The sequence below is a fragment of the Nyctibius grandis genome, chromosome 7 (assembly GCF_013368605.1).
Source record: "Nyctibius grandis isolate bNycGra1 chromosome 7, bNycGra1.pri, whole genome shotgun sequence".
Taxonomy (NCBI): Eukaryota; Metazoa; Chordata; class Aves; order Nyctibiiformes; family Nyctibiidae; genus Nyctibius; species Nyctibius grandis.
The window spans coordinates 48161396-48185999 of record NC_090664.1 but is presented as its reverse complement, the minus strand read 5'-3'; the positions used below and the strand labels follow the sequence as shown (position 1 = coordinate 48185999).

The following is a 24604-nucleotide window of genomic DNA, read 5'->3' as shown; positions in this document are numbered from 1 at the left end:
ACAGTAAACAAAAAATGCCAATGCACTTTTTACATTGAAGAGTATTTTGCGTACAAAATGGTACTAAGGACCTAATCGTTCAGTCATAAAGATCCCCAATAAACTTAGTGAAGGTTCTGTAAAATGTCTTCATGTTATCCAGCTCCTAACTGAGAAATAGGATCTTAAAATCTTGGTAAGAAAGCTCTCAGTGATAAAACAAGCAGAAAGTAGAAACAAAAAACCTGGTCAAAAGGAAACCCTTCTGATTTTTTTTTCTAGTGTTAGGATGTTTCCCACACTCACTCATCCTGGCTTAGAAGTTCTAACTGCAGCGGGAACAGGATTACATCTTTTAATCTTTGTCCTCTCTGTTAATAACAAGAAAGATACTCGTGTTAGAAATACAGCCTGGATAGGATTTAACTCATCTAACCTTTGATCTCTGCCACAGACTGAGCTAGCTGCCTTATATACTGTTAAGAGTCAATGAAGGGGAACAGGCACTTGGAAGGCAAAATTTATTTGATCTTAAGGTAAACAGGGGAATAAAGCTCCAGAAGTGACTTTTTCTCCATTGCCAATGAGAGCCATAACTGAGGCTGGACATGTTCCAAGTGATGCAAAAGGACCAGCTCAAAACAGGTGTCCACAGGTGATCATCTGCACTTTGCATAGATTAATTCTACTCTAGCTGAATCAAGACCACTTTTTCCCACAGGATTAAACTGAACTCTATAGGTCCAGAACTGGTGTTATTCTGTGAATTTTAACACCACACTGGGTGCAAGCCATTGAAAAAGTAAGTGGAATCTACTACTTCCAAAGTGATTACAAAACATTTATCAACTTTTCAGAAACCACATAACACATAAATTGTTTAGCCATTTTTTTTTAATTTAGCACCACTGCATTATGAATATAAGCATTGTGGCCTCTTATGACCCTTTTATAATTAATTAATCACTAGTGATGATCTAGTAGATGGTAACTGCTTACATGAACCTGCTGAGTCAGTGATCTGGAGGCTTTGTGACCCAGATATCAGAAGTTAATCAAGAATTCCTTGACAGATTTATCTGCATTTCCCTTTAGCCACATTAAGAAAAGGTTCATCGACTTTCCCTGCCTTTGATTATCTTTGAAGCTCTCCAAATACTGACTTTGCATAGTTAGTAGTCATTGCTGTAAGTCTGATAAGGTAGAATTCAGACCTGATTTAATATGGATGACTGCATCTGAAACAATCATTGAAAGCTCCCTTCAGAAGAAATGAAGACTTATGTGACATCCACCCTATTCAAAAATAGACATTTCAGATAAGTCAGATAAATTACACCCTAAAATCCCTGCTTCTCTCTGTTGATTTGACGAGCCCGATGTCTAGTCCACATCTGTAGGCATGGTAGCTATTTAAAGTCAGATGAAATGAATCTTCCAGGAGTGTCCAACACGTGACCGTCAGCCAGCTCAGCCGTTTAGCTGTCAGTCAACCTCGTTTAGCTGTCAGTCAGCCTCGGGCTGGTCACTGCACTGCTCTGTCCTTCAAATTCTCCATTTGAAAACTGGGAAAATGATGCTTTCTTTGTTTATAAAGTATGCTGACAGCTTCTGAAAATAGATGGATAATGCCAAAGAGTATGAGGAATTCAATATAGGCTATAAGTGTGATACATCAGCAGAAATAATCCTTGGATATGCAACAGATAGGAGTAATGAAGTAATAGGTAAGAATAAGAGAGTGATTTTACCTCTGCCTGCATGTTGGTGAAAGCAACACTGGAATAATACGTAAGTTAGCAGCTAGATAAAACAGCTTTGATGAATTGTGGCTACAGAGTTGGAGAAAATGGCAGAATAGAGATTAAAGAGCTCAAGATGCCTGAGCTTATCAAACAAATCCATGAGAATTTTTTGCTGCTTACTCTAGTATTGTACCAGAGACATCAGCAGTTCCCTTAACTGCATGAAGAAGAGAATATTGAAAATCAATGGCCATTTTGAGTTAGCTGTGTTGCAATAAGGAGGAAACAATGAATGGGCACTGGAACAAGTAGAAAAAGGATGACTGAGTCTCATTTCCTTCATAAAATGGAAATTACAGATGGGTCAGTTCAAGAACGCTTCAGGTAGACAAGCTAGTGGACTATCTGCAGGGGTACTGGAATGAAACTTTTAGCCTGAGGAGGAGGAGAGGCGCTAAACTTGCCACACACACAGTACCGTAGTGAGTACAGAAGAACTAATTTCATGTTAATGGAATCAAATAATGACTGCAAGGGAGGAAGCAGTTCAATTTCTATTACCAAAAATCAAGAAAAGTTACAAATCAGGAGCAATGTACCACCTGCCAGACAAGTGTGATAGCAGGAATACCACTTTTAACAAGAAGTCCCTACCTTTACCCCTGCTAGCATGCCAGTTGTGGAGACACTGAAGTCAAGGTAAGCAAGCGTTTCGGGGTTAGAAGGTTTGTAGATCTGTGCAGGCCGCTTCTTTGGCAAATCGTCTAGTGAAAACAGAGAAAGAAAACGTGTGTATCTTACTCCTGTAACAGATAGACCTCTGAGTGCTTGACAAATACAATGATAAAAGAAGACACAGAGGTCCCCTAACCTTAGGACTCACCTGTATCTAGTACTGGAGGCCATGTTCTGACATCCACTGCTGCTGCTGCCTCTCGTGACCGTAACAACTTACATATTAATTGTGTAGTCATTAAGCAGGCAGAGCGGCTCACCTAGGAATTTAAGAAATAAATAATAATGCAATGGGATACTGATTAATTCTCCCATGAAAATGACCAAGACCATGATTTATTTTCTGCCAGAACAGGACACAGGTATATTAGTCTTCTGTTTTCCAGTCAGGAGATGGAAAGATGCACAAAAATGCAGCTCACAAAGCAGACAGTGTTATGTGAGTTTTACAAATTACATGAAAATTGCACTTTGACAAGAGTGTTGTAATGAAACTAAAGGCGCCTTAACGGTAAGAATGTGACTTTTCCAACACATTACAGCAGTTGTCAACCCAGAATGCCAGTACAGAAGACTGTGACCAAAACATTTCCTATGTGATGGCAATATATCTTGGTTTATAAACAATATTTTCACATAAACCAAAACCTAGCCTGACATTTATATGAATAATTTTACTATCTTAAGTCAATTTTATGTAAGCTATATATTTCAAATTCTTTTGCTAGTGATAAACCACTGGGAACTCTTCTGATACCTGCAAAGGTAGCTCTAGACCAGAAATTGTGCAACTGGCACTAAGAAATGAAATGGTGAGTTTACTGCAAATACCATCTGCACTGAATTTTAGATGACACATGCTGAAGCTATTCTCCTTTCAGATATGCTATTTTAAAAAACACATAAGTAGCAACTACAAGAATATTTCTTACCAATTATAAAAATTAATATATTTAAGGAAATATTCAGACAAACATAAATATGAACAGTTAATCACTGAAGATAGTACAGAGGAAAAACTGAAGTTGTTCTTTTCCCTGAACTTTGAGAATCTGTGCAAATATTGCTAAGAGTATTTTTTTCTTTAAGGAATCTGAGACGTTTCATTGCACACTGAATTTCCACTGTTCTACCTAAGAAAATCAGTAATCATATGTACCCTAAATTTTACCACTTAGCAGAAGAGATCAGCTTCTGTTGACAGTAATCTCATGGAGGTCAACTTTATAGGACAACTTCATAGAGCACATGAGGAAATTAGGAGCATACAAGCACAGACCCAAGCTCTACTTACTTCCTCTAAACCCATGATTTCCCTGGATGGACAATCTAAATATTTCAAGCTAAAAGTGAAGACAAACGAAGCCACTGCAGCATCCCTGAATCCAATTATGTCACTGTCGTGGCAAGGCAAGGTAATTCTTACATAGCTAATCTTAATCTATGAAAATCTTGATTTGGGACATAGTGAAGCCATAAAACAAAAGGAATTTCAAGAGCTGGTGGTTACTAGTCCTTTCAGGAATTATGTTATCTGGAAGATCATGAGGTTTATTAAAATACAGAATGTCCATGCCTGGAGAACGGCAAGTCGGAGGTAAACACAGGGACGGTGGGAAGGAGAAAGAAGACATCTCAGCTACATGTTAGCAACTGCTTAAGATGGTGCTCAATAATGTTCAGTCATATTTTACTACTACGAGTTCATCACCAAAACACAATTATGTAGGCCAAATTTTGCTCAGAAGTCATTCTTACTGACTTCTAAAGGTGCTGTGTAGACATATAGCATGTCAGAGCAGGCTTTGACCCCATCAGAGCAGGAAGTTTATATGATTGCATTGGCGATGAAGGAACAACCTCAATATTTTAATGTCTAAAAGGTCACCCCTCTCCAAAATGAAAGAAAATCTTCTGTAAAACAGAGCTGAGAGGCTTTTAAGTCAAACTGGCATTAATAGGGCCACATTTCAACATTTCATTTAGTCTACTGAAGGGACAACAATTACAAGTCAGCTTAGACCTGTCCTAGTTTTTCATCATGAAACCAAACAGATCTAGTTTGGCTATTAAACATCAACGGAAAAACAAAATAACACATTTTACATCACTTCTATAATTTTAACAACGGATGTTTAAAAACTGTGAGTGCCAAAATATTAAATAATGAGAACTCTGAAGACAACAGGCCAATTTTTCATACTTCTACTGATACTTTGTGGCATCTGATGCCATAAGGAAAGCCACAAATTATAACTATCTCTTGTACTTATTACTTGAAAATATCAACATTAATTAGACATGTTAAAATCACATTTGTTTCAACTTGTTTTTTCAGAGACTCAGAATTTCATTCAATAGATTGGAAACTGTCAGATGTGAAAGGCTATCTCTTTGCAACCATTTTATTTCCCTCAGTAACAAGCACAATGTAGTTATTTATGTGCAACAAAGACTAAACATTATTAGATAAAGCTAAAATACCAAAAGAAAGTACTGAATGAAAAAGTCTGAGTAACACTTCTCTGGATGAAACAAAAGACCAACCAACATCTTCACAACAGAACTTTGAAATTGCTTCAGACTGCAAAATAATTAGATGTACAGAGCTGACCACAAATCACCATCAGGTCAAGCTAAACTTTCCATTGGGATTTTTCTCAATAGTCGGTGTAGAGTTGCCAGGTGAGGAATCCTACCATTCTCAGCATATAGCTAAATAGCAATTCAAATATAGTAGCCTAACTGAAGCAAATATTGCATAACTGCAGCAAAATGTGACAGCAGAATCAGAAGGTTGTGTGCCCTCAAGCAGTGTTGACTCCGCAACACACTGAAGTCCTGAATCTTGAAGGAATACAACTCTTCAACCTACTTAAGTCACCATTCCTAAAGACTACACAAATCCACCGCCCAGGTGTCTGCTCACCTCCACGATCATCTTCACTGTAGGTAACGTGGTAGCTATGTTCTGGGGATGTGGAGGTCGGACTGTTATTGGCACACAGCCTGCATACAGGCATCCATAAAATGCAGCAATCAGGTCTATTCCTGCATGAAGAACAAAACAAAAAACCTCCCCTGAAAATCAAATCATTTAATCACAGACACCAACGTCAGCATAAATATTACTTGGAATACAACTTAGAAGGTTAAATGAGTGACTAAGCCCTTTAACAGACTTCTTTTTCAGCCTCTTGTCAGTATTTGTTCAGCTTCACTGACTCCCTTCAATCGTACTGTTCTTCTGAGCATGAAAAACCAGAGGCGACACACAAAGCTGAAGCCAGATATCATCATTTAGGTGAACACTTTTACGATCAGGAAGTAACCTGTTAAAATGACTGATTTCTACAGGTTAATTATCTTCCTAAATTTACATTCATAGACAAATGAGAGTCTACAAGAAGAGGGATGCCCCAGCAAAAGGATGATGCCTGTTCCTACCAGCTGCGGAAAAAACATTTGGAGGTTTCACTAAATACTGTCTTTCTCATGTCATTTTTAACCTCAGATAGGCAGCTTTGACTTATCTACCTGAAATTTTACAGTAAAAAAGGGAGTCATGATTTTGAAATCCTGCTTCTAACATAAACTTAGGTGTTGTTCTATATAAATACTGACTGCAGGGGACAGATTTTGGAGAGCACTCTTCAGGCTATCTAAGGAGGCTGAAGAGACAACAGCACAAAGATCCCTTGAATACTGTCGTTTGATAGCTCCCTGATGCTGTACACAGGCTGTGATAAGACAGCAATGGGCGCTGTTTTATTCTTTTAGTGGAAAAGGATCTTGTCACGGCATTACTTGTAGGTTATTGTTCCTTTAATAAAATGCTTTAGTCATGGGCAGTGAAATACAGAAGGTAAAAACTTAAGTTTAAAATACTAGTCGTCTTTTCTGGAAAAGGTTTTCTCTTATTAACCATTGAGAAATTACTCCTATAAAGATTTAACTAGTGTCTTGCAGCCCTTACAAACCAAGTATCACAATAAAGACCTTAAATCAGACTGTTTATTTCACCAGCACACATGAAATGCTAAAGATAAAAGAGCAGCACTAGATCAGAAATAATTTAAAGCAAATGTCAAACATGGTACCGGTTAACACAAGCTTAAAAGCCTTTATGTCAAAGGATGAAAATCCAAGCCACAGAGACCTGTCTAGGTTAAAGATCTACAGAGAAAATAGTGATTATAATTAGGTATTTCTGCTATTTATTCATCATATTTCTACTCAAAAAAAGATGGATTACTTCCCAGGTATTGCTGCTTTACCCACATGAAACGCAGCACTTCCAAGAGGGAATTCAACAGGAGAATCTAAGAACACCCAGCAGATGGAATATTTTAACAGAAGTGCGTGCTCATAAAATAGTATATTTCCAGCAAATTAAAAGAAAAGCAGTAATTAAATTTGACTGCTTATAAGAGACAGGTTTTAAAAACACAGGTTATCTTAATCTGAATCCACAGAAATCATATCTATGCACATATGCAAAGAGAAATTCTTTTAAATATGTTTGACTAAGTTCAAAGAAATGTACATAAGGCAATTATTTTGTGTTTTGCCAACTAACATTGTTTACATGTTGGTAACACCACCAATGCAGCACCATTCTAAAGGATTTTGAAAAACTTTCGGGACTACCAAGGTCCCGAACATGGCAGTTCTTTACCTGGCGGGTAAACCAAAGCCACATGGTCTCCATCTTGTAAATGTCCCCTTTCCATCAACATGACAGCTATCTTCTCAGCTCGTTTATGTAGCTGGACACATGTTAGTGAGTTGGCTATTGTTCCCTGCACAGGAAGAAAGATAAATGTCACAGAAGATAATGCAGTATGCTCAAACTCTATTTTCCTCTGCACCTTAGAAGTTACTGGATGAGGTGCAGCCACAATATGTCATGCAATCAACTTAAATAGGGAAACCTTCAGCCTTATGCCAAACTGTAGTTGGAAGGAAAAAAGATGTTTGTAAAGCAGAGGAATATTTTCTATTCCTTTCTCTGTACCTTCTGCCCTCAACAGTGTTCTTGCTCTAACCAAGGAGCTAATATCCTGCCCTTGTAACCTGTACTTCCCTTGCTACACAAGGCAGCATTCCTGCCTTTATGGTCTCTGCAGCAATCTGGAGAATCTGTGGAGAGCAATCCTGAAAATTGCACTTAGCTGTCTACACGCTGGAGTAAAGCCAAATGGCACAGCAGAAATACTTTAAAAAACGAGGCAAAAGACACGGGGGAAAACAATACTTTGTGACAGGGAAAAGAATTAGTCCAGAACAAAAGCTAAGCGCATGCATATAAATGAAATAGAGAAGAAAGGCATTTGTTGAATTTGAATAACTCTGGTCAGCATGAAAAAAAGGGGAAGTGACAATATGCTACAGAGTTTGGCTTTTTGAAGCCCTTCAAATAGCGCTAACCCAAAATTATCAAACAGATACAGTGTTTTAAATTGGATGAGTGTCACTGTTTTTGCATTTCCTAAATATATATGTGTGTATATATGCACACACACAAATACACACTTAAGAGAAATATATACATCTGTCTCACAAAATCCACCACCACAGCTGACACCTCAGAAGAGAAGTCTGAAAATGAATGCACAGGACAGACCGACTGCACCTAGAGCTGGTCTGGCCAGGGCTGGGCTGGGATAAAGGGACAGGGCAGCACGGGAAGGGCTGTGCCTCTGCTTGTGCGCCTGCTCTGTGGAAAAAGAGGATTTCAGTCTCCAGGACTGCTATGATATACCTGGCACCTATCACAAGCACTACATTCACTTAAAAATAAGGAGTCAGAAAAAATTGGGGGGAAAAAGGTAAGAATATGTATATACACACTTAAAAAGAACAATGTATCAAAAATGCAATGTAATGCAATCAAAAATATTGTATCACTATCCTTCTTAAGAGAGAAAGCAAGAAGGTCTACTGTTTTAAAGAAATATTCTTTACACTCTATTTTAACAAGGAAAGGAATAATAAGCATTTGGCCTGATGGCTGGTCTCTATCCACCATCACCATCCCACACACCACAGCAGTATTTATTGACCACAAGCTTCAGAGAGGAGAGAGCAGTTTGATAAAGCTCTAGCACTGGAAGTGGCATGTTACCAGGCATCACTTGGCATTTACAAACTTTATTATAAACTGTCAACAAAGAGGACAACCTAACTGAAAACAAAAAGGACAAAGTGAGGGTTTAGCATTCCTCTTCACCATCTTCAGCAACCACACTTACTGAAATGCGCTTCAGGCAATTTTAATCAGTCTTCTGAACAATGCAGAGATCATTTCACTAAGAAAACTTCCTCTGAAGACATACACAACTCTAGAGATGCTGGACTAGAGATGGCTTCCATCTGTCCAGCCCTAAATATGACCAAAGTGACCTGAGATCTGTGTGTCCTTGTCACTGTAGACCTGACAGTAGGAATGTGCTTAAACATTTAGTTCCCGCCTTCAAGAAATTGCCTGTTTGCATAGTCATGGGAAGAAGGACCCTTTATATCCCCATATACATCAGAAGCACAGGCCTTACTGACACAGAAAGGGAATTGCTGCAAATCATGTAAATTTGTGCAAAACTTGTTTACACTTAAGACTTCTGGCACTTGCTGCACATGAACCAGCAGAAAGACAGTGTTTATATGAAAGTGCAGGGAAGGAGAATCCTGTTGTTGGACAAGAATCATTGGCAAGCACCAGACAAGTATTCCTTTCGGGTCTTTTATAGGAGGTGTCCTGTAATGTAAAGGTGTTGCAATCCTTCATGACACACACTAAAAACAATGCACTGTGCTAATTTTGAAATATTCCAAATTCTCAAAAAAGCTTGTGTTACAGGAAAACACCAATCTCAGTGGATTTCTATTAGTCATCCACTGCAAGATGCCTGGAGGTTTTAGAACAAAGTGTACAGACAATGTGCAAGGAAGACAAAAAGGGAAAAGTTACAAACCAGAACTGAAATTCAAGATGAGTAATAAAACCTGCCTAGGCTAAACCCCACCAAACCTGTCACTCCTTCCCATAAAACATTAAATCTCTCCATAAAGCATTACATCTCTCAAACAAATTTCATATGATAAGATACTCCACATTGAGAGTAACTGAATTTCAAAATTCAACTATTTTTCACTTCTGTGGAATGATAAATTATTTTGTTAATCCTGGTTTTGCACACTGTGTCCTTCCCTCCCACTGTTTGAACCCTTCTGCCAGCATGGGAAGTCTGGCTTTATTTAAAGCTCAAAAGCAACAGCCTGTGTGGAGGAGATGGGACAGTACATATCACTGTCTCTTTCTCACAGCATCTTTGCTCCTAACTTACAGGACAGAACAATGCGCTATTTTAATGGTGTAATATTGAATCTATAAACAGCACTGCTTTTCAAGTTTTCTACTTTGCCACAGATAACTACATTACTACTTCATTATTATCTGTCAGGTTGCACATGTTCACATAATATTAGCTATTAATCTGAATTTTAAAAAGGTTATTTAATGACTTATTGGTAGCCTCAAACTGAACTTTGCTACCATCACTGTAATACGGGCTGGGGAAGCATATCCTGTAAATACAGTAAGTGGTCATTTCACAGAGGTTCACAAATTACTGGAGGTTTAAGAACACATCCGAGTTGCGTAGGGACACCACATGGGCTGAGACACCACCAGCTACTCCAAGGGGCCCAGGGGAATAGTACTATTCCAGGCCCCTCCTCTCCTGGAGACCCTCACACATGATATATATTTCCCAGTTTTGACAATTGGGTCTAGATGTGCTGTGGTGGGATGGTTTGAAATCAGACTTTCATTCCCTACAGCGGTTTTAGGAATTATTGGTTTGTCATCTACAATCATCTAGGAAGTCTGTAATCACCCACTCTCAGTAAAGCCAAGTTCTGTACCATGCGACATGCATTAATCCATTTTTGATAAGCAATGAAATGCTGTGCCAGGCCGGTACCTCATGTAGGCTATGCAGAGAGATTTATTAGTGATCTTCTGCAGACCTGGTTGCATTCGGGACATACTACTTCTCTCACCTCCTTTCCCCATTCTCACACCTCCCCGAGACGGTGCAGTCTCAAAATCAAGAATCATTGTTTTATTTAGGGAAAATGCTTTGATTTTGCCAAGCCTGTGCTTTTCAAATTGGAAATCAGGATGGTGAGCAGTATTAAATACTACTGTTTGGTACAGGAACGATCAGTATTGAAATAGTTTTGCAGTGTCAGCTCACCCACAACATATATGTGGTGGAAAAAGGAATAAGAAATGTGTTAAGGCGCACTATCTGATACAAAAGCAATCTATATTTTGACAACAGGCAATGATTATTCTCTTTTCCTTTTGGCCTCAGTGAACATTAAATGTAACAGCTGAGTATTAATGGGAAAAGAAACAGAAAGGTTGCATTCAGCCATAGCACAAGCAGGTGCAGCTGAAACACCGGTGTGCCATTTCCATACCGCAGCCTGTCAGAGTAACGATCTGAGCTTCTTACCCTGCAGTTGAGAAGAGTGTAAAGCACATGGTCAGGAGTGGTCTGAGCTCTCCACTGCAACACTTCAGAGAGGAAGAGGAACTAAAAAAAACCAGAGCGATAGTCGTGACACTAAATAACTTTTTGGCTTTAAAAACCAGACAACTATTTTTCCTAGTTTAGCTATGTCTTTCTCATTTATATGCTACATTTTACATCAATACCCAGAAGCACTAAACATGAATTAATTCTCTTGTCATCACACATATTTACAACAAGGTGATTTTGCATGGTACCAGCTGTCTCTCTGGAAGTAAAACGACTCCTGGGATTATGATATATTACCACATATACTTTCAAAGCAATAAAACAGTTCTTAGAGATCTTTCTAAATTTAAGCACAATTTTAAGTCTTTAGCTTCCTCTCTTTTTCTTACTACAAATATATAAATATTTATACAGCTTAGAACTTACTAATTTAATTACTCACATAAGCCTCCAAAAGAGATTAATTTCAACTTAATTTTACAGGATCAAAATAACAAAATAAGGTCAGGACCATATATGCAAACAAAATTCCCTGGACTCCTCTTGAACTAGTAAAACAGATACAATAAGAGGGTGATTTCTGGTAGAAGCCCCATTAACACTTACTACCACGTTTGTTCTGCTGTCCCATGTAAATTTATAAAAAAAAAATCAATACAAATGAAATGCAGTGATCCCCCCTCACGTCTATTTTATATTTATCTGTAAAGAGAGTTCTGAAATATTTTGGTGTGAATTAAAAAAAGCCATCAACAAATTCTGCAAAAACAATAATACAATCTATGTACTGCTAAGTGTCCTCATGCTAACTAGCTAAATGTAAGTTGTACCAGAAAAGTTTACCTTACCTTTCTGGCTTGGTCATTATCTTCTATTTGCCCCAAATCTCTACCACTGGCCTGTGCAATTCTTTTTCCAGAGACCAAGTTCCCCACCATCACAGAGGCAGGGCCAATTTCTAGAATAAAGCAGAAATGTGCTAAGTGCCATAAAAATCCGTTGCTTGTGGATGAAATGTCTTTGAATTTCTTTTGCATTACATGGCATTCTCCTCACTACTATCCACAACACCAAACCTTGAGCACATCTCTGTTGATACAAACTACAGTTGATGGACCAGAAGTAGCTGGAAGATACGTAGGCCTGGATTCATCCTCTCTAAGCAAATCTAACTGAGGAGCCCATTTAGCATTGGCTCTCTACAGCCAGAGTCACATCTTGTCTGCCTTGACATGAGGAATCTTTGGAAAATCCAGCTCCTAATTTAGGCATGTCCATTCAAGTGCCTATAACTAGATGAGATGTATCCAGGCTTCAGGGACAATGTTCCTCTTTCTCTATTCTGTTCCCTGGGCTAAGTTGCATCTGTATTAGCAATTCAGTAATGCTATAGACATGAAGTGACAAGGATTAGGAAGGCAGATGGTGCATATGATAAAATATATGCAAGCCCTTTAGCACAAGGTAGAGACTGAAGAAAAATAACTTCACTTTAGAAGAAAGGAAGATGTCACGGCTGACACTTCTCCATGAGGTGGATTTCACTGATGTTTTGTTGCTGCCATTAGGAAAAATACCTGTCTCACAGATACCATTTATGCTCACATTAACATTTGTTTTATGCTTCTCCAGCAGATTAGTGATAACTGCAGTTGACACCAGGCTTTACTTCTAGTCTATGATGTCCAAGCTTTGTCTTAGTGGTGGTATGTGGTATAAGTGTCAAAATACGAGATGTGTAAGTAACCAGATAATGTACAATAAACAACATCTACAGACTACTCTCCTTTAAAAAGATGAAAGCAATATCCTCTGGGTATCTCACAACTATGCAAAATGGGAGAATGTGATGCTATCAGTTTGGTTTCTGCATTCCTGGCATTGCTTTTACCATAGTAATATATAATGTATACATAATGTATCTATAAGTATCTCCACTGCACTGATCCTAATTCGGTGATTACTTTGCAAAGCAGCAACAAGGGAATACTGAAGCGAGCACTGCAGTTTAAAGGCTGCATTGCTTTTGTTAAGTTAGTGGAAGTCACCGTTAAGCTCTGACATCCCCAGTATCCACAAACTGAGATTATGGTTTTGATTTCTGAAACATTTGTTCAAATGTTTTAAATGAAGAAACAAGTTTTGGCAAACTCGCACTGAATTACTGCTGGATAGTCCCCATATTTGAGACCCAGCAGGTAAGAACACTTCATATTCCAAGCTGGTTTTCAAAGTGGAAAGTAACCAACATTTAGTCTAATGTAGCTGAATTCAGGTCTTAAGCCTGAGGCTACAGATACAGAAATCCTTGAAATCAATCTGAGTACTAAAATCTGCAATTGGATTCAAAGTCAAAATATTTGCTAAAATTTGCTTGTTCATTAGCCATGAGTAACCAGTGACTGGACTACACCAGGCTACAAGGGCTTTCTCGGTCTCTGGAGTCAGTGCCTGGCTGTACCATTTCACTCAATATTCTTCATAAAGTGTGGCAGAACTTCTGAAGAACCATTTTAAAGCTAGTTAGGGTTTTCCCTCAAATATACCTGCTGTGAGAATAATCCAGAACCTCCCTACACAGGTAAAAACCTTTATCCTCGTTCTTCGGTTTAATTTATTCATGACCAGTTTTTAAGTAATTGCCCTTCTTCCAACACTGTTATTTAGTGTCAACAGTCCTCTTCCTCTCTATTTCTACTTTACAAACTCAGCCTTCAAATAAGCCAAGATTTTTTCTTCTTCTGTTTCAGTCTCAGTCAATGCTCTTTAAACATAACTGACCAGGAATTTACAAAGAACTCCATGTGTGGTTTCAGCAGTGCCTGGTAGAGTGATAAAAATGTCTTCATCTTTACCAAACTTAGGTTTCTGGAGCATTTTTCCTTGCACCCTTTATGAAGGTACTTCTAGCTTCTGCCAAAACCAATGATATCCTTAACACACCTGGAGTATTTAACAGGAACAGCTGATCGAACTGATTCTCACCTGCATTAACAGTTACTTGATTTTGCTCCATACAGTGCCATGAACACACAGCATTAAGTCATGGTCCCTTTGCCTTACATGATCTTACCTGGTTGTTTTTGCCTTGGTTTAGGCAGGTTTGTTACACATGTGTGGGGACACATCAGCACGTTACAAGGATGCAGCGATCCTTCCAAGAAGAGCTGTTTGGTTTCTGACAGGTGTATCCCTCCCAGCGGTGTCTTGGGAAGCGTGTTTGCTGGTACGAGCGCTAAGCAGTAGACTCCCACTTGATGAATACTGTCAATAGCCTAAAAAAAAGCAGGAAGACGATTTTAATGAAAGGCTAATTTTTCATCATTCTAATAAGCACATGTTGTTCTGAATTACTGCATAAAAAACCCCCAATAATTAACTGGCAATGGGAAGACACTTCAGCAACATCAGTGATAAGGAGGTTCTTTTCAGTGGGAACAGGTGGACGGAAATGTAACACTGATGTTATTACACTCATTCCAGAAGATAAAAAAGCAAACAAAAACGTCCTGATAAACACACAGAAATCTATTAAGAAATGCTACCTAGGCATCCCTTAGGCACATGTTAGTAGCATGTATCCTGGAGATTTATTACTAAGATGGGTTGGCAACTCGTGTGAAACTGATTTTAACCGGCGCACTTCTCAGAATTGAAGTTCAAAGGATTCCCATCAACTTAACATCTGGTCCATCTTGCAGAGCAAAGAAAAGTTTCAAAAGTTGCACGTATATCACCATATACCTACTGATGTACATAGCTTATAAATTTTTTAGAATTTTCTAAGATAATAACTGTTTCACTCCCTGATTACTGTGTAAAGGATCCACAGGCAGGAATGGGAATTGGTACAATATAAGGGAAAACTATGAAACTATCCACTTGGAAAAAAAATCTGTTGAACGAAAATCTGAAAAATAAGCATCTTTGAATCTTATAATAACCATGTTCATTGTCTGACAAGCAGAGTAAACTGCATCACTTTCAAAAAATCTATAACGTACAGTATCTGTGTAATTTATTTAGTTAAACATGAATAACCACACGCTTAAGGTTTTAATTCCATACACATTTTAACTGGTTATTTTCCTTACGTAGGTAACAAAAATTACAGCAAGTGAGTTAGAAAAACAAGTTCAGACATCCAAGCAGACTGAGAAACAACTTACAGACAGCATCTCTAATGAGTAGTTAAATGTTCAAAAATATAATTTCCTTAACTTGCATTTCAATTTTTAACTATGAGAAAAGTGAACACATACATCTGTTGCCCTGAAGATACAATCCATGTTCTGAGAATCAAATAATCATTTATAGTTATGTACTTAAGTGTAGACCACTAAATTGCTGATTACTTCTACAGAGACTCTAAGTAATGTTTTGCTTTTGGCTTCTGTTTACTTCATTTTTTATTTATTTGATTGCAAAATTCTGTAAGGAATAATAATAAAGCAGTTCTCATTTCACAAACAGTGCAGTTTAGTAGTGGTAGATCTCATGGTAGTATTGGAAGACCTTGCTGCTGGTCTACATACACCTTACCTGAAAGATCAATAATGAGATATATATGACAGCCAACACACAATGTCTCATGTTTCTGGCAGAAACCATCATAACCTCCTAATCATAATGTTGTTTGTAGGTTCTGAAAAGCAGTGATAAATCATGGGATCCTCACCTGACATCAGCTTGAAGGAAAACTGTTACAGGGCAAGTAACCATTCTTATTCAAACATATGACAGTGTGGCTCCTAGAGCTGGTGAATGGCAAGCTGGGGTGGGATGAGGGGTGTTATATATAATGATTCCCCAGTGACTTCTGAACTATCTCCTTTGATAGCTACCTCTGAAGCACAATGCCTGAGAAAATGTCATGGGTCATTCAAAATGGTCACCTTTCCCACTTTGGAATTTGGCACTGAAGCAGGGAATGACTACATTTCACAAGGATGAGCACTAGTGAACTGAGCCATAAAATTTTGTGAGAGGAGTACTGGCCAATTTTAATACTGCTGGCATTTATGCCTCTTGATGAGATGGCTTGGTTTTTGAAATTACTCTGCCCAGTCAAAAGTAAACAAAGTATCTGAAAACTTTATCCCTCTGCCTCATTGGGAAAACGGATTAGATATAGCAGGACTTGGCAGAGTCCAGATTGCTACGTTGTTCAAGCTAAGAAAACATCCCATTCTGACAAAACTCTCCAGGCAGAAACTCTCCAGTTCTGCAGCAGATCTCCTAGCTTTGCCTAGTCCTGCCAAGTCCTGCCAGTGCACTGGCACTGCTAAAACTAACACCCAGTCTGCCAGGTACAGGAACCCCAGCTCTGCCTGAAGGGTCAGATCAGTTTGCAGCAGTCTGGGAGATGAATGAGTATCCAGGATCCATGTGACTGAACTGCTGGGTGACCTGGGATCTTCACTCATACTGTCACTAAAAAACCATACTCCTCCACTACTCTTAAGACACTCTCTACCCAGCCTGACCACTCCCTCACAACCATGCCTCTGCTAAAACCCACAGATGCAGCCCACCATAGCCCCATACGTACAACAGCTCTACCCATCCTTCAGCCCTCTGATGAGAAGCAGGAAGGGCCAGGGAAAGTCAGAACAAGGTGCAACCCACTGGAAACAAGTCCTACAAATGGATGCAGCTCAACTCTGGGGAAGAGATGCAGAGACACAGCAAGACACAGCAGAAGCAGGCAGTGTAGTAGCTAGTATGGGGCTATGTTTTAGATTTGTGCTGAAAACAGTGTTGATAATGCAGAGATGTTCTTATTATTGCTGAGCAGTGCTGACACAGAGTCAAGACCTTTTCTGCTTCCAACTCTGCCCCACCAGCGCAGAGGCTGGGGGTGCACAAGAGGCTGGGAGGGGACACAGCTGGGACAGCTGACCCCAACTGATCAAAGGGATATCCCACACCATATGATGTCATGCTCAGCATGTAAAGCTGGGGGAAGAAGCAGGAAGGGGGGGACATTCAGAATGATGGTGTTTGTCTTCCCAAGTCACTGTTACGCGTGACGGAGCCCTGCTTTCCTGGAGGTGGCTGAACACCTGCCTGCCCATTGGAAGCAGTGAATGAATTCCTTGTTTTGCTTTGCTTGTGCACATGACTTTTGGTTTACCTACTGAACTGTCTTTATCTCAACCCACAAGTTTTCTCGCTTTTACTCTTCCGATTCTCTCCCCCATCCCACCGGGGGGGAGTGAGCGAGCAGCTGTGTGGTGCTTAGTTGCTGTCTGGACTTAAACTACGACAGTGAGTCTCACAAATATCATCAGAAATGAGTAGCAATTTATTAGTTCATTATCATGGATGTCATTGAGAGTCACGACACAAGCGTGATATCTTTACGTTGCTAATCACTAGCAGATGATTCAGATACAACTGGTTACCAATTCCTGACATCTGTCATTAAAACTCTGATTGGGAAGGAGGCACAAAGCATTCCACATGTTCCTGGCTTCTGTTCTCCATCTCCACTGTCAGCTGAAGTGGAACCAGAAACTTCTGGTCCACATAGTGATGCATACCAGAGTTGCAGACTTCACACATGGGTGATAAAAGCAGTCACACATATGTGTACTTTGATGTATGGCTCACCATTCCCAGACACTGCTGTGACTTGATCATACTCAAAATAACAGGATTGACTTTTGGGAGGACTAACTTGACACAGGACTCCCACAGTGTTCAGTACTGAATTCTACTGGCTATGATGGTCTCAGACATGACTTCTGTAAAAGTCACAAAAATACTCAGCTGACAAAATAGGAGAAATGTAAGTCCAGAGTTTCAACCTTTTCTTTAGGAGCTTGCTACTTGATAAAAATAATCAAAACATGGGCAATCCAAAAGCCTTTCCTTCTACAGTAGCTGCCCTAGGTGCTACCAGGTGCTTCAAAGGCTTTCTGTGTGATAGACAAGCCAGAGGTTCTAGCTTTTCTCAGTAATAATTTAGATCTACTGTGAATATGAGATGCCTCTAGCTGTATGAAATGTAGCTCTCTTCTAAATCAAGAGAGCAGATAAACCTGTCTTGAGATGGATGAAAGCTTATTTGTTCAGTTTCTTCAAGGATACAGTAGACAGATTCCCTTTCTTATTCAGTACAAAGCAATAATGAATAAAAACATCTCTGAATTGTGTGGGATCTTTTTCTTTGGCTCTTGGGTAAAGCAAAAAAGATTTTTGCAATATATTTACCTGAGAAGAGTCCTTGAGGAAGGACAGAAAGGAAGGTAGGAAAGGGAAGTGGAAGTAACAGGTGACCAGCTGTAGACAGAGCTGAGACCATTTCACAAGGTAGCAACAGACAGACTTAATCTGACTATATCTCCATTAAACCTATTGCTTTTGTGTGAGAATTGGCTTAACCATGGAGATGGAGGGGAAGGAAGATGACTACTATCTAAAGTATCTAATTTTTTGTGTTTGGACATTAGAGTTGAAAAAACTTTGAGTATGGTAATGATACTGCCTTAAGTTGGATTGCTACATGTAAGGAGAAGATCAGAACTTTTTTAGTGTTCAGTAGTTTCTGTCTTCTGGTCATACTGTCAAACACCACCACCAAGGTGGGTTGCATCACAGCAGTATGTCCCTTGCATGATCCACCAGACAGCTGGAATGGGATTCCTTGCAATAGGTGTCCTCTGTGCAGATAACCTCACAGCTGATACCAAGATCTGAGCTAATCAACCACTTCCCTTCATTTCAATGGAGAGAAATCAGCATTTTTAGGCTGTGTGTCACTCAGTTTATTTTAGCTATCAACATAGCGCACTAGGAACACATGACTCTCTCCTACTGATTAAAAAAAATATTTGGAGATCTAGCTCAGATATGTATACCTACTTTTGATGAGGTTAACTCTGTATCAACTCCATTTTGAAATAATGAATGACTATACCCTTATAAACCATATGCTACTCTCTCCTTGCTGTTACTTACTTCAATTCATCCCTGTTTTCTTATAGAATTTTGATTCAGAAAAGGATCACTCACTGGATATGTGCAGCTCAGGAACTGTCACTCAGAAGAATCTACTTTTGTGCTCATTAGGTGCAAGTGCAACTGAAGCTTAACTTACAATTACTCAAAGACAAATGTCAGTTACCTTGGGGGCCTGAAAGATCAATAAAAAGAATATAAGGCAGGAAAAAACAGCTTCCAAATGTACATAAAGAGCATTACCTGGAGAACTCTACTCATCCATTGAAAACTGTCTTCCTCTGTGGAATCTGGCCTTTGCTCAGCAACAATAACTATCCTTTCATCGTGCAGCACGCTCACTGAAAACACTGCTATTCTATAGAAGAGAAGGAGAGGAGAGTTTTTAGTGCCAGGACAGATGGAAAAACCTGTCTTCTAAGTTAATCCTCCGTAACTATCTTTTTGTTATTTATTACTCAGACAACTGGTACATCAATTAGTATTTTATTTATGAGGAAAAAGCAACAAAAGAACAGTTTAGGATAACTTCTGGAGGGGAAATAGGGAGCTTTGTTCTAGAGCCATGTAAATACAGGCATAATGTCACAGCAGGGTTGGAGAAGTGAACATTCTTGGGATAAGAAAAGCACTAAACTTGTGTGACACCAAGGTTTTTGTTAAGCTTCTATATAACAGCCAACATAAGCACCTTCTTTGGCCCCATCTTAGAAGAAAGTAATGGCAACATCATTTTGTGAGAGGTCTGCCATGTGATCAAGCGTGAGCGCGTGTTACTGCATTAGGCTCTTCAGAAGTTTTAGATGTCTCCTGCTCAGTTTCAGCACATTAGGAAGGTCACACAAGGAGCTGCTGTCATGTTCAAGAACTTCAAGGTTAGGCATATTGGAAATGTTCAACTCAGACAGAAAGGGTCCTGTTGAGCCAACATGTTCAGAATTAACCAGCTGTTCAACTGGAAATTTTACTAATCACAGTTTTGGATCTTGGTATCTAAAGCCTGCCCCAATGCTGTCTTAGGCTTCCCTCTGCTGTCTACTGGTTCTAGCACTATGAACAGCAATGGAGGGAAACCACAGTGCAGATTAGGCACTGCCTTCTGAAAGCATTTTGGGTCACTTACACCTGGTCTAAGCAAAATAAGGATTTCTACATAATATAAGAAAAGAAAGGATCAAACCTTCCCCTGTAGACAAATTTCATTGGTTCCACAGCCAGTGCTGTTGCTACAATGTCATCAGCATTATGTCTTCTTCCACTGACAACCATCAAACCATCCATTTTGCCGATAACAAAGACAAGTCCACCTGGTCCTATAAAGCCTAGTAGTCCGGTCCTTATAAAAGGATATTCAGTGATAGGGCCACCAGAACTGGTCATAGGAAACACCTGTAAGACACAGAAACACAGGTCTTCGATTCTATACATAGAGATCACGCTGCAAAATATTTCAGGCATGCTCTCTCACATGGCTCTTCTGGAATGAAGTAAACAGGCTGCTGGTGATGCTCTTTACTGTTCACTGACCGTAAAGGGAGTGTCAGGAAACTCCTAGACTAGTGTGTGTAATTTTCAGTACCTGAGTTCCAGCAAGTTCAATCCCACTGTGTTTACCATAAACATTTTCCCTAACCATGGCTCTGTTAATCATTTATAACTTTAAAAAATAAATAAATCAACATAAACAGCATTGAATAAAAAAAAAAAACTGTGCAGCGTGCAGCTAAACTGAGGTGCCATGTACAGGTTACTGAGAGATTAAATTATAAACATTGCAGTAGAGGTTCTTTTCAGTACCTCATGCTCATTTCCAGCACAGTGCAGAGAAATAAGCAGGTTAGAAGTGAAGCTATTTTAAGGTACTGTACATTAATGACTCTTGCAGCTGACCACATTTTTACCTAAGGTCAATTAAGTCCTCACAATACCAGTGATAATGCCTTCTGTATCATGTCTAAAAGTGAAAATACAGCCCTATACAGAGCCCCTCTAGATGTCTGAGCACCAGACGCATATGTGATAGATTTCTACTGTTCTTCCTATCCTAACTAGCACAGCGTTATCCTTCTGGCACGTGAGCTACTTTGAGCTGCATTCTGACACAACCACACTTTCCTGCCGTCGCTTCTTTAAACTGAAATAGCCTAAAGGCAAGTTATTTAAGACAATGGCTATATAGTGTCCTTCAAGGCTCATCTAATAAGAAAGGTCAAATTCTGCTGCCAGATGCCCATGGGTGACTCTTATTGAACAGATTTAATGTTTATACACCCTCAGCCATAATTTATTTCAGGAACACAAAACTCTCTGACTCTCTAATAGCTGCAACATGAATTAGAGAGTAAAACAGAAAAGAAGCCCACTTGGAGAGGGCTCCTAAGAACATGCTTAACTTTAAAAACAAGTGGTTCTGCTCATGCAATGGCAATTTATTTGCTTACCATTAGGAATAAGTCTAAATCAGTCTAAATATGCTGTTAAACTGCAGACCCAGTTATGAATTATGTATAATTTTACAATTACAGCAAGTACTACAAAATGAATGTAAGTACCTTTCTACCCTGAAATATGTCAGATCCGGGATTATCATTCACACTGGGTATTGCCAGTTGTACTTGTAGCACAGTAATCAGCTACCAACAAATTTCAGATCACAATCGCATAGTAGGATTCCTGGCTTCAATAGCAGGATGGAGAATCATATCCCCTAGTCTCCATTAATTATTTAATGTATAGTGTTTGCAACATTCAGATCTGCATTTTGCAGGAGATATTAGTCATGTTTGGTCTATTAAAAATGGTAACATCAGAGCATTTGTTAAGGGAAATGTAAATGCATTTTTCTTAACTTTTTTTCTTGAATATTAAAAGAGAAAAGGATCAGAACTTAATAAAAATCTCAGCTCAGATTTTTTCAGTATTTCTCTGATTGTTCAGCCTTTCATACTGGCTTCAGCAGAAGTTAATGATATTCATTATAACAAGTGAGCAGGTACAACAGAGCTATCAATACAGCTGTCTGCACCAGAGCTGAAACCTACTGGAAAACAGATTCCACAAAGCAAAAAGGCTTTCACGGAAGGCAATTCAAACAAAAGCAAGTGGGGAGTAATTAGGAAAAGGTATCTTTGCTATTCAGATAGTCTCTTGAAGACTACATCTGTCAGGATTCTGTATAAATGCAAGCCTTTAATGGTGGCTGCGTTGTGAAAATGCTGGAAACTGACTTTTAAAGACACCCAACAGACTTCCTACTGTTTGCAGCCATCAAATTCTGCATGTAGCTAGCTCATAGACTTGTACGGTATTACCTTCTGAACTTTGTCTTTCTTTCTGCTTTCCTTCTGATTGTTTCAGCCCATACTATCTTCTTTCAAAACTAAAGTAAAAGCTCTTCAGAGCCAAATCTAAACCCACATAAAGATCTACTATTGCACTTAATGAAATGGGCTGCAGTGCAGATTATCTGGCTAGCATACAGGTCCCAAGCCACAAGCATTGATTATTGCTGCTATTCTGATAATATTACTATCAATATTTTATGTCAAATATTATCTTGAAATAGAAAAAGTTAAAAAGGAAGGATTTTATATAGCATTTTTTGTTCAGCTTACCTCAAAAGTATTTTTGGTCATGCCCGAGAGTCCATAATATGATGTACCCGTTGCAATAGCACATACACAAAGTTCTCCTATTTCATCTGTTTTACACAGCTGAGGAATTCCATCTGGCTTCACCGAACACATTATAGCTAGAGGGAGAGCAAAGGACTTTAAAAAATATTATAAAATGAACTACAGAATAACATAGCTGCTGTGGGAAAGACATCGTGGTGGAGTTTACATAAACAAATTCTATGTAGACTAATGTCTAACAATTGGTTTCTCAAACATTAAGGTGTTCAACATTATCAAATATTATTTGTATTATAATATTTATACAAAGAATGCAAAGATCTTTACGTAAACTCAGTCTTTACACTGATAACAAAACTTGCCTTGCTCTCTAAAATTTCAGTTGATCTGTAATACTGCTGTGAAATGTGATTGTGTTCCCAGTTTTGCATACTGAAGACCCGTTTTGCCTCAGTCAGTGCAAAATGAAATAACCTAATGGAGTTCTTGATAATAATTGTACTACTATGGAGGCAAGCAACCAGGAAATCCACCTCTCACAAAGTAGCCAGTAACATCATGTGAAAGATCAAGATATTCTAGCAGACTAGTATGGTTGTTTTAGTAAGAATTTATCAGAGCTCAGACTCCCTCTCACCAGTCTTACAGGACTGCAGAGACAGCAGGAGCTAAACGGGAGGGATTAGAAAGCACTGGTCTGAGGAGACGCACTATTTTATGTGTCAGCCATATGAATACGAATCAGGTAAAGCTGCTTTAGCTATAATCCCTGGAGTTGGAGTCCAGCATGTGTAGATTTTGCAGTTGGAAAGAGTATATGATGAACAAGGGAGACCAGAAATGAATGAGCACATCTTTTAAGTACAAGTGTAAAGAATCTTGCATGACCTTTCTCTCACTCTGAGGATAAACAGGAGACTGTACTTTTATTAAAAAGATCAGAATGTAGTATGAAGTGCAAGATGGCATATCTATAATAATATCTTATACGATAACTATTAGACAGCAACCAATCTTATCTTCCTTTATTTCAAGTTGTTCAACTGAAATATTATAAGATGCATCATTACGTTTTACTCCTTTGGTGCATAACAGACATTCTCTTACGAAAAACTACAGTATTATCCTTTTCTTGTCTCTATAACATCTTATTTAAAATCTAGCTCTTATGAAAAACCTTACCTTCATCTTTAGAAGCACTGGTTTCAGTTTGAATTGATCAACACGAACTGTTCAGTCATGCTTTCTCTTTCTCATAACTGGGTGATAGCACAAGATCTTTGGGAAAATATTCTGCAAGCCTTCACATAGCAATTTTGTTGATCCTTAGCATAGGTTATGAAAACTTTCACTACCAAGTCTCATCTGGGTCAGGTTTATATATATTTATGGCCTCCAGATGTCAGAATCCAGCTTTCTTATTTTCACAGAATCACAGCATGGTTGGGGTTGGAAGGGACCTCTGGAAATCATCCAGTCCAACCCCCTGCCAAAGCAGATTCACCTTGAGCACATTGCACAGCGTCACATCCAGGCGGGTTTTGAATATCTCCAGAGAAGGAGACTCCACAACCTCCCTGGGCAGCCTGTTCCAGTGCTCTGTCACCCTCAAAGTAAAGAAGTTTTTTCTCATATTCAGATAGAACTTCCTGTGTTTCAGTTTGTGTCTGTTGCCCCTTGTCCTGTCACTGGGCACCATTGAGAAGAGTCTGGCCCCATCTCCTTGACACCCACCCCTGAGGTATTTGTAAGCATTGATAAGATCGCCTCTCAGTCTTCTCTTCTCCGGTTGTTTAAAGCACACTGCTAATGTGAATAAAGACAGCCACGGAGGTGAACAGAGAAAAGAAATCTTGGGATTTCCAAACCATGAAGTTTTACAAGGTAATGCTTTTGGACTAAAATGTTTTCAAGTACACATGTTCTAAGCCCAAAGCTGCTTGTCTAACAGCAAAGTATGCCCACCTATGACTTTCTACAGCTAATTACTTAA

General features: G+C 39.0%; 1 protein-coding gene across 5 annotated transcripts in view; it reads right to left on the bottom strand.

Annotated features, from left to right (window-relative positions):
* The window catches only part of DIP2C (disco interacting protein 2 homolog C), a 334890-nt gene that overhangs the window by 51780 nt on the left and 258506 nt on the right, over nucleotides 1-24604 (bottom strand). For all 5 annotated transcript variants that reach the window (XM_068404523.1, XM_068404525.1, XM_068404524.1 and 2 more), the window contains 10 exons: nucleotides 22591-22727; nucleotides 20157-20365; nucleotides 19220-19334; nucleotides 14085-14286; nucleotides 11860-11969; nucleotides 10985-11065; nucleotides 7138-7261; nucleotides 5389-5510; nucleotides 2608-2719; nucleotides 2379-2488 (listed from right to left, as the gene is read on the bottom strand). In XM_068404523.1, the coding sequence (XP_068260624.1) occupies nucleotides 2379-2488; nucleotides 2608-2719; nucleotides 5389-5510; nucleotides 7138-7261; nucleotides 10985-11065; nucleotides 11860-11969; nucleotides 14085-14286; nucleotides 19220-19334; nucleotides 20157-20365; nucleotides 22591-22727 (1322 nt within the window). The remainder of the gene's footprint in view (nucleotides 1-2378; nucleotides 2489-2607; nucleotides 2720-5388; nucleotides 5511-7137; nucleotides 7262-10984; nucleotides 11066-11859; nucleotides 11970-14084; nucleotides 14287-19219; nucleotides 19335-20156; nucleotides 20366-22590; nucleotides 22728-24604) is intronic.